Below are 10,761 nucleotides of genomic sequence, written 5' to 3'. Positions count from 1 at the left end.
ACAAAGATGAACTTCCCACTCCATTTCTATGTCATAAATCACATTCCGCAATGCACTAGTTTGACAGGCTTTCTAGCAGAAACTTCTACCCACCAAAACTCTGGTAGCAACGACCTTGGTTCCCACAGAACAATTTTATGTTTTAGCTAGACAAAAAGAATACACACACCTCTTCCCATATCTGTTGCAACTGAAAAACGAGATGAAAATGGCTGCAGCCAAATTCATTTGTAGTGTTGACAGTCAGTGTCTGCAAGCAATTTAAAAGAAATTAAAACCCAATATATAAGCAATAAATACACACCTATGTGGATTACAGTGAATCAGTTGAGTGACTTCATAGGTTCCAACCTACTCTGAGTTCCACAGACCTATTGGCAAAACCATATGCTCATATCTTTGCAAAAGAGTGTCAAAGTGGGGGCCAATCTAAATATTGCCTGCCTCCTTGCTCTAGTGCATCATGTGGATCTGATCAGGAAGAGACAGTTCTTCAAATAACATGGTCCCAAGCCATGTAGGGTTTAAAGGTGACAACTAGTACCTTGAATTGTACCCGGAAGCAAATTATCAGCCAATGCAATTTCCACAAGAAAGGTGGCATATGTATAATCTGGGTGTGCATAAAACCATACGGGGGCCTGCACTTTGAATCAACTGGAGCTTCCAGATACTTTTCAAGGGCAGCCCCTTATAGACCTCCATGCAGAGTGGTGATTTATTAATTGGTGGCATGACATCCAATATAGTTTATCATTTTTATGAACTGAAATTGAACGAACATCCGTCTGTAAAACTTTATGACATGCCATGTAAAGAGTTTTTTTTCTTTTTGTAATCTTAGCCAGCTCCCCCCAAATTGCTGAAATGAGCAAAAGGTTTTACTGTATCTCTAATGTAAGCCACTCTGTCTTTGAAATATTTCTAGTTGTGGTAGAAGAAATAATATTCTTTAGATTTTGGTAAGTTTTCGCTATAGAATGTAGGAAATTTTTAGTGCAAGAAATATTTTGAAGAGTTTGAGTCAACTCAAGGTAGTTTTTTTTAAAAAATTGTGCATTGTTATTCCTCACAAAACATACATGCAATAAAAGACTGATACCTGGTGGATCTGTTCATATTCTATTTTGTGAAAAAAATGGTAGAAAATCAATGTGGTAGCTTCAAAAAACACTTTCTACAACTAAGCATATATTTTATTACAAATCTCCCTTAAATTACTGTCATTGATCGAAGGGATAGAACTAGAATGGGGGGCATACCTTCAACTACAGGCAAGATATTGGAAAGATAAAAAAGAGTGAGGCATAAAAATAGAACTGATAGGGCAGAATAAAATATTACTAGGTACTGAGGATAAAATGATTAAAAAGCTATATCATTATTTGTTAGATCAGGCAATGTATGAAGAACAGGTAAAAAAAACCCATGTTAACGTGGAGCAGGGATTTTTATCTCAAGTTTAATCTGCATATCTGGCAAGAATTATGGGTACGAAATAGGAAGCTTACTTTGGCCACCTCCTACAAAGAAAACCTCTACAAAATGTTCTACAGATGGCATCTCCCACCCACAAGATTAGCTAAAATGGGTCCAAATATTTCTTCCACGTGCTGGAAATGTAAATTGGCAAGAGGGACATATTACCACATGTGGTGGGAATGCTCAAAAGCCTGTAACTTTTGGAACAAGGTTAAAAAATGGCTGGAAAAATATTAATGATAGAGGTAGAGCTAAAACCAGAACTCTTTCTACTACGCATAACTATGCAAAAATACAACAAAGGGATATTGTACTTGATGCTACATATTCTCACAGCTGCTAGATTGGTGTATGCACAAAACTGGAGGAAGAAAGAAATTCCAACAGAAGAAGAGATTTTATAGAAAATCTTATCGTGTGCTGATATGGATAGGCTCACAATGGAAATGAAGGACAAGACAGAGTCAGATTACTTTGAAATCTGGGACAAATTCTATTGTTGGTGTGAATCAAGGAGAAATGTTTGGGTTTTAAGTTAGTGTTAAGATAGAGATATATAAAACTATGTCAGTATATAGAGAAACAAATTAGAGACTGTATTGTATAGAAAAATATGTATATATAGAAATTAAGAATTATATGTATGATGAGGAACAGATTGTTAGGAATATATACACTGGAATGTTACGTTATGTCCATCCTTGTTCTAACTATTTTATAAATAAGAAACTTTTTTTAAAAAAAAATTACTGTCATTCCCATTTGCTCATTTAAAAAAAAATAGTTGAACCATTGGCCAATTATTATCTCATCAAAACAAAACAATTACCTCCTAGAGGAATCACCATGTTTTCTTAACTAGGCCAAAACACCAAAGGCTGCACAGAAGGGAACTATATTCAACAACGATCAAGGTATCAGTTTGGATATAAAGTAACACTTGAACCACAGGAAGTTTGGCACAAGGGTAACAATGGCTCTGTCAGATATTTTGCTTCAGCTTTCTATCCTCTGTTTCCATCTGCCAGAATATCTGTTCAAATCCTGATGGTGTTCAAGATGCAATTTTGTGCTCATGTGGATCTTTAAATAAAAACTGATTGATTTTCTCATTAGGTGCATTCTCAGAGATAAGCCTTGGATCAATCTTTAGATGAAGTATTGGATTATATGTACTTCCTGATCAATAGAAAGGAAAAAGATTTTCAGAATAACAAAAGCATGAAAATGTTTTTTCTGATATTTTTGGTGCACAAAGTAGTTACTCTGAGATGTCCTGTGAGTGATGCGTTCCTTGTTCCACATGAGTGGTATCAGCGTGGTGACTTCATCATTGGTGTGATGGCATCTCACATGGGTTACCACCTTTATGAAATTAAATTTAGTGAAAACCCTTCTATAAAACCTTATGAAATACCAACGTAAGAATTTTTTTCTCTATCAATATTACCCAGACTTTCAAAAATCCTTTCTACGACTAAAAGATCTTTGTTCATACATTTAGGATTGTTGATGTAATCTATGTCTTCTTTTTTTGAGTTGTACCTGGTTGTGAGAGAAAAAATAAACTTTAGATTTTTTTCAAAGTCCTTGATATGAAATGTACAAAATTTAAAATCAAGAAGTCTCTATTTGAACAATTACTGACATAAAGAATTTTTAAAAAAGGTTTGGCATTATCTCTCTTATTAAAACAAACATACAGTAAATAAGTGATAGAAAATATACTACTTTGAAAAGGGCCACTACTTGTATTTGTTGTAGTACATATTTGTTGGAAATCATGGAAATGCTGTTTAAAATAAATTTGAACTCTGTACAAATTATTAAGCATTTTAGGAAAGCTATTGTCTTCTTACTACCATAAGTTGTTTCTTACTTATATGGAAATGATGACACCTTACAAGGCTCGTAAAAAAATTTCAATGGGGGATTTAAATTATTTGTAGCATAATCACCAAATTTCATCAACACGTCCTTGCCTTGGCCTTTGCTGTGAAGGAGATCAATGAAGACTCCCAGATGTTACCTAACATCACTCTCGGGTTCCACATCTATGACAGTTACCTCAATGCAAGGATGACCTATCGCACCACTCTGGACCTCCTTTTCAAATCCCAGGAATTTGTCCCTAACTACAAGTGTGATAGCCAGAAGAATCTGGTGGCTATTATTGGGGGATTGGATTTTGTCACATCATCTCATATTGCTGAAATTACAAGATTCTTCAAGATTCCACAAGTAAGTGGTGAAAGGGTTAAACAGAAAAATTCTATGTTCTGTTCTTGATGTTGTTATGAAATAATTAAGGGGTGTTAAGATTAGCTAAGGTTTGTAAAAAGATGTTCTGCCTGGCTTAAGGTCTATTAGTTAGCGTAATTTTGAAATTACAATGCCAAATACAAGAAGTGAATATCTGTAGACATTCCCTACATGAGGAAAAACATGAACATAGACCTCTTTGCTTCTGTCAAAGAATTGATCAATTATATGTGTTTGAAGTAATTCCAAGAAATTCCTTGCCATATTTATACTTAGAAGAAATTCACAAAAAGAATTCCTTCCTTCGATATATAATATATGAAAACTAGATCAGGACAATTCCATTTGATCTTACAACTGAAGAAAATACTGCTCCACTTTCTTGCAGCTGACATACGGCTCATTAGCCCAAGAGGAATTTGAGAACAGTAAGCTCTCTTCACTTTATTTCATGGTCCCAAAAGAGGACCATCAGTACATTGGGATTATCCAACTCATTCACCATTTCAGGTGGACCTGGATTGGGATTTTTGCTATTGATAACAACAATGGAGAAAATTTCCTACAAGAAATGCAGCCCTTACTTGCAAAGAGTGGGATCTGCTCATCATTCATACAAAGGCTTTCACAAGTATACCTGGAAGACTTCCAAGAAATTTATCAAACAATCTCAATTATTTCCTTGAACTGGATAAATAGCAAAGCCAATGCATTTCTTGTCTATGGAGAAGCATTGACAATTATGTGGCTAAGAATTGTCACATTTATGGTAGATCCTGAAAGGAAGGAAATTTCATTATTTAGAAAGGTATGGATCATGACTGCACAGATTGATTTTGTATTATCAGGATTCCAAATCAGTTGGGATCTCCAGATGTTTCATGGAGCTATTTCATTCACTGTTCATTCAACAGCAGTTACAGGTTTCAAGGAATTTCTTCAGACCATAAATCCTCTTTCAGTCTACAGAGATGAGTTTCTTTGGGAAGTTTGGGAACAGTTATTTGATTGTTCATTTCCAAAAGGAGAATTACAAGAAAAGCAGAGTAGGCAGTGCACTGGCGAGATGAAGCTAGAGGATCTTCCTGGACCTGCTTTTGAAATGGAAATGACTGGACAAAGCTATAGTATCTACAATGCTGTTCATGCTGTGGCTCATGCTTTGCAAGCTCTATACACATTACATTCCAATAGAAAAAAAACTATGATGTGTAAAAATCCTGACCTTCCACATCTCCAGGCTTGGCAGGTATTCCCTTTTCATTGGACATTTCTTGTATTTCAATAAGCAGTTTGAGGTAGAATTATTTTTTGAACCCATTGTGTAAAGTCTTAATATTTTCTTCATTTGGAATCAATGTTGAGAAAACAACTTAGAAATAAGTTGGAATTTCCTGATGGTGAGAACAATTAAAAATGAATTAGTGGAACAGCTTGCCTTCAGAAGTTTTGCATGCTCCTACACTGGAAATTTTTAAGCGAAGGACTGCCATTTATCTGAAATAGTATATGATTAAAAGACCTTCTGGTCCCTTTTGACTCTGACATACCGTTCTTTTCCTACAGAAAAAGAAGTTTCTGTTATTATTCTGGTCATTGAGATGTTACTGTATAAATTATGGTTTATATGTCAGCAGACTTTATTTACTAAATCACCATACATTGCACAATATGAGCTAGTTAAAGTGATAATTTAGATTACTTATCATTGCCTTCTCCAAAAACTGTCAATTCCCCCAAAACCTTTTGTGGCTCATGAACTTTTCATGGGTAAAAAGCTGAGCTTCCTATCTCTATCACAGTTTTAGAGGAATGAAATAAAAATGGTCCTTTTTAGATGAGGCATCCACAGTATGAAACATGTTTGCAATAATCTCTATCTTGCATCTCTCTATGGAGGAATTCTTGGATCTCAGATTCTAAAAACTCACTAAAGGACATTAGTCAGACCTCAGACTGTCAAATAACTGTATATCGATGAGGAAAGATTAAATATGATTTATCTTGAATTAGTTGTTTAAGTAGTGAACCTAAAACATAATTCAAGGAAGTTACAAACATTCAGAATCTTTTTTACTTTCTGCTTCAGTTCATTCTTTCCTTTCCTTATATTAATATTAAATTAGGTATATAGTGTGGACATGTACATTATCGTGCAATATTGATTATCCAAATTCTAAGCACATATATTTAATAATAGTTATAGCAATTGGAAGAATGATTGAATGAAACTTTAATATAATTTTCTCCTCTCTATTATATAGTTCTCAACATCCTCTCTCTTTTATTCTCTTTCAAGTAGCTCCATCCATTTCTTCAAGGCATTTCTTTTAACAATTCAGCTGGGGAGAAAGTGTTCCTGAATGAGAAAGGGGAAGCAACAGGTGGATTCGACATCACCAATTTGATCACTTTTCCAAACAGATCCTTTCAGAGAGTTAGAGTTGGAAAGATGGATCTACAAGCTCCAAAAGGGAAGGAATTATCCATGGATAAAGATTTGATTGTCTGGAGTCCAGCTTTTAACCAGGTATCGAATTAATGAATCCACCATGCCTTAGTCAATTAGGATCCCATACTGAACACATCTTTTTAAAAATCTAATTTCTGGGATTTTTTTAACTAAACAATGGCATATTCCTTCAAATGTTGTTGATGATCAATGACTTGTCAGATTGAAAAAGGTGATATTACAATGTAAACGCCATGGTTGCATATTTGGTATGCATTTCTATCTGAAATCAGAAAAATCAGAAACTGTTTTAAAAACCCTCCTTTTTAAAATATTTTTTGTTTGTTTGTTTATGGTAAGGTTCTTCCATTTTCTCGATGCAATGACCCTTGTTTTCCTGGGGACTGGAAGAAAGGGATTGAAGGGGATCAGTTCTGCTGCTATGACTGTGTTCCATGCCCACAAGGGAAGATTTCAAATCAAAATGGTATGGTAGGAATTCTACCATTTTTCATTAGACTTAAGCAAACTTGTATATACAAGTTTACGATGCATACAATTAATAAAATGAGTTTCATTGATTTGGAATGCCTAGATAACAAATTTCTTTGACTTTCCTCCCAGATATGGATGACTGTTTTGAATGTCCAGAAGATCATTATCCAAATAAAGAAAAGAGTGGATGTATCCTGAAACGGGTGGTGTTTCTAACTATTGAAGAACCCTTAGGAATTGGTTTAGCCTCATCAGCTCTTGGTTTCTTTTTCTTGACATCTTGGGTACTTGGAACTTTTATTAAGCACAGGGACACTCCCATTGTCAAAGCCAACAACCAGTCCCTCACCTACACCCTGCTTGTTTCTCTTCTGCTCTGTTTTCTTTCTTCTTTGTTTTTCCTCAGCCAACCTGGTAAAGTGACCTGCCTTCTCCGACAATCAACTTTTGGAACCACATTCTCAGTGGCTATTTCTAGTGTGCTGTCCAAAACCATCATTGTGGTTGTTGCTTTCATGGCCACTAAACCGGGATCTCAAATGAGAAGATGGTTAGGAAAAAAATTGGCTTTTTCTACTGTCCTTAGCTGCTCCTTTTTCCAAGTATGTATTTGTATTCTTTGGTTGTCAACATCTCCACCATTCCCTGAGTTGGACATGCATTTACAGCTCCAAGAAATTATTTTACAATGCAATGAGGGGTCAGCTTTCTTCTTTTATTTTGTATTGGGCTATATGGGTGTCTTGGCCATTGCCAGCTTTATTGTAGCTTTTCTTGCCCATAAATTACCTGACAGCTTTAATGAAGCCAAGTTCATCACCTTCAGCATGTTGGCCTTTTGCAGTGTGTGGATCTCCTTCTTTCCAACCTATCTGAGTACAAAGGGAAAAGCCATGGTAGCTGTGGAGATCTTCTCCATCTTGTCCTCCAGTGCTGCATTACTGGGATGCATATTCTTGCCAAAATGCTACATCATTGTTTTCCGGCCTGAACTAAACCAAAGGGAGCATCTCACAAAGAGAAATTAGTATAACTTGTGACTTTTCTCACTAGGAGAAATTCCTAACAAACAAGAATAGGAAGTCCTAGTGACCATAATTACATAAGGATTTCATTTAGGTAACCTGATTTTACATTTTAATGAAATAGAAAAATGAACTGAAGTACCTATTAACGTAGCTAGAGCTATTTTCAGTTGCTGATCTATTGATGATAGAAATGAAGACATTTACGTGCAATTTTCACCTCCTCACAAAATCAAAGATTGTTTTTAGTAGAATTTTCGGGAAAGAGCCTGATATTTGGGCCTTTTCCATTTCGGTTTTTCTATAATTCAAAAGTTAAAAACAGGATATTAGTTTATGTACAGACATCTCTTGTGGGAAGTGATAAATTCATACCATGAAATTCTGTTCTAAATCTTAGAGTTGGAAGTGATTTTAAAGACAAAGAAGCTCAACACTCTTTCTAGGCCAGGTTATTCTCTAGGTCCTCTGAGATTGCTATTATATCTGTATTTTCCCTCACTACCTTTGTTTCTCCTCTCATTGTTCATTTATTTTAATTTTTGATTAAGGAGATTTTGATGTCCTTAATCAAAAAAAGGAGAAAAAAATAGATCCATGAAATTATAGATCAATCAGCCTGACATCAATACCTGGAAAGATCTTGGAAAAAGATAATCAAGCAACAAATCTTCCAACACCTTGAAACAAACAAGGTTATAACCTGTAGTAGAATAACAGAATAACAGAATTGGAAGGGACTTTTTAAGTCTTCTAGTTCATTCCCTTGCTCAAGCAGCATTGATTCATCAAAAAGAGGTCATGCCAAACAAATCTTATTTCATTCTTCAACAAAGTGACTAAATCAATGGATCAATGAAATATACTTAGATATTGTGACTTGGGCTACATGTATATCATAGCTTTTGCCAGCTTTATGGTGGCTTTTGTTGTCCATAAATTACCTGACAGCTTTGATGAACCCAAGTTCGTCACCTTCAGCATGTTGGTCTTTTGCAGTGTTTGGATCTCCTTCTTTCCAGTCTCCCTGAGCACAAAAGTAAACGCCATGGTAGCTGTGAAGGTCTTCTCTGTCTTGTCCTTCAGTGCTGCATTACTGGGATGTGTGACTGGGGCTACATGTATATCTTAGCTCTTGCCAGCTTTATGGTGGCTTTTGTTGCCCATAAATTACCTGACAGCTTTGATGAAGCCAAGTTCATCACCTTCAGCATGTTGGTCTTTTGCAGTGTTTGGATCTCCTTCTTTCTAGTCTCCCTGAGCACAAAAGGAAACACCATGGTAGCTGTGGAGGTCTTCTCTGTCTTGTCCTTCAGTTCTGCATTACTGGGATGCATATTTTTGCCAAAATCTACATCATTGTTTGCTGGGCTGACATCAACCATAGGGAGCAACTCACAAAGAGAAATTAGTATAACATGTGATCTTTCTTGCCCAGAGAAATTAGTGACAAAAAAGAATAAAGCACTACATAAATATAGTAAGAACTGTTTTTGTCATTTTATTAATGTGTATTGAGCATAATATTATATGATAGCAGGTTTGAATATTTTAGGGCTCTTGAAATGTAGAATGTATTGAGTTTGTGAATCCTGTACATTTAACTGCATTTTGAAATAGGTGTTCATGCTGATTCATAACCATTCATTCTATCAATAAATCCATTTCCAGAGCAACCTGTTATCATATATTAATAATATGGGAAATGTAGTGAAATGAAATGTATTCTTCCTTCTGTCTCATCCTTCCTTCAATGTGTATGCTGACCAATGACCATAACAAAGAGTGATTTGAATGGGTTTACAATAAGAAGTGTGGCATTTTTCAAGAAAATCACCTAAAATTCAGCACAAGTCCTAGAAAACATGTACAGCCCTCTCTGATATAGGGAGGAACTACAAACATGAAAAAACCCAAAGAAAATTTTGAATATTCACTTGATGTTGATAATAGATAGGTATATAAGTATGTAGGTAGAAATGTATGTAGGTAGGTAGGTAGGTAGGTAGGTAGGTAGGTAGGTAGGTAGATAGATAGATAGATAGATAGATAGATAGATAGATAGATAGATAGATAGATAGATAGATAAACAAACCCTATGGACAGGGCAAGTGGCCTAAATTATAATGCACATGCAACCCTAATTGAGGAAGAAACTCGTTACTCTGGACTACTCTGCAAGTGATACTTCCCCTGTTCTCATCATTGGTAGTATGATGTCCCACATACTTTACCAGTTGTATATATAGCACCACCCCTGGAGGGAGCGCTATAGTCTTGACCCTCTTGGCCCCCTCTTTGGTTGGCTGCCGACCCAAGAGGTCTCTCACATTGGCACCTCTGCCTAAGAGGGCATGTAGCATGGTGATGTTCAGTCACAATTGTCAGCCATGCCCATGGGGTGGTGATGGTTAATCTCTTTTGATGTAACTCACGTGGGATGATGATAGTTTTCCTCAGGCAGTAAGACTGACAGGAGACAATGGTAGTCAGGTCCTGGTAACAGCAGCTGGTGTACAACAGTAGTAGTCAGTCCCTAATAACAGCAACCTTTTTAGAATGATGTTAGCCAGTCTATGATAGTAGCAGCTTGCCTATGACGATGGTAGCCAGTCTCTGGTGATAGCAACTTGCCTAAGCCAATGATTGTCAGTCTCTGGTGACAGCAGCTTTCCTAAGACAATGTTAGTCAGTCTCTGGTAACAGCAACTTGCCTAGAGCGATGGTCGTCAGTCTCTGGTAACAGCGACTTGCCTAAACCAATGGTAATCAGTCTCTGGTAACAGCAACTTGCCTGGACCAGCCTGGGACACAGAGAGGCAATATTTTTTAGAGAATGTTTGTTGTGGGTATGTGTATGTATGTAGATGAATGGTGGCCCTGTTATGTATAATTTTTTTTATTGTATTTAGGTCATATGAATGTGAATATTTTTATTTTTATGTATATAAATTGAGTGTGAATGTGTACTGAGTGTTTGGGATATGAGAATAGTGGAGTCAGGGGCGGAGCCTGGTACCCCCTCTGCTGAGTGCAATAGCAAAA

General features: G+C 36.1%; 1 protein-coding gene across 1 annotated transcript; it reads left to right on the top strand.

Annotated features, from left to right (window-relative positions):
* Window positions 1-2,703: 2,703 nt before the first annotated feature.
* Window positions 2,704-7,719, top strand: LOC120319765 (vomeronasal type-2 receptor 26-like). The gene is made up of 4 exons (XM_039368952.1): window positions 2,704-2,903; window positions 3,432-3,723; window positions 6,557-6,683; window positions 6,821-7,719. The coding sequence occupies exons 1-4, from the start codon at window positions 2,704-2,706 to the stop codon at window positions 7,717-7,719; spliced, it is 1,518 nt and encodes a 505-aa protein (XP_039224886.1).
* Window positions 7,720-10,761: the final 3,042 nt, after the last annotated feature.

This window comes from Crotalus tigris, unplaced genomic scaffold (genome assembly GCF_016545835.1).
Source record: "Crotalus tigris isolate CLP2741 ecotype Arizona unplaced genomic scaffold, ASM1654583v1 scf7180000020958.120268, whole genome shotgun sequence".
NCBI lineage: Eukaryota > Metazoa > Chordata > Lepidosauria > Squamata > Viperidae > Crotalus > Crotalus tigris.
The sequence above is the reverse complement of the archived record's forward strand: the minus strand, read 5'-3'. Positions and strand labels throughout refer to the sequence as shown.

Excerpts from the sequence above, each read along its gene's own strand:
- LOC120319765 (XM_039368952.1), top strand. The coding sequence starts at position 2,704 with ATGAAAATGTTTTTTCTGATATTTTTGGTGCACAAAGTAGTTACTCTG. Across the intron at positions 2,904-3,431 it reads AAACCTTATGAAATACCAAC|CATAATCACCAAATTTCATC; the intron begins GTAAGAATTTTT and ends AATTATTTGTAG. Across the intron at positions 3,724-6,556 it reads GATTCTTCAAGATTCCACAA|GTTCTTCCATTTTCTCGATG; the intron begins GTAAGTGGTGAA and ends GTTTATGGTAAG.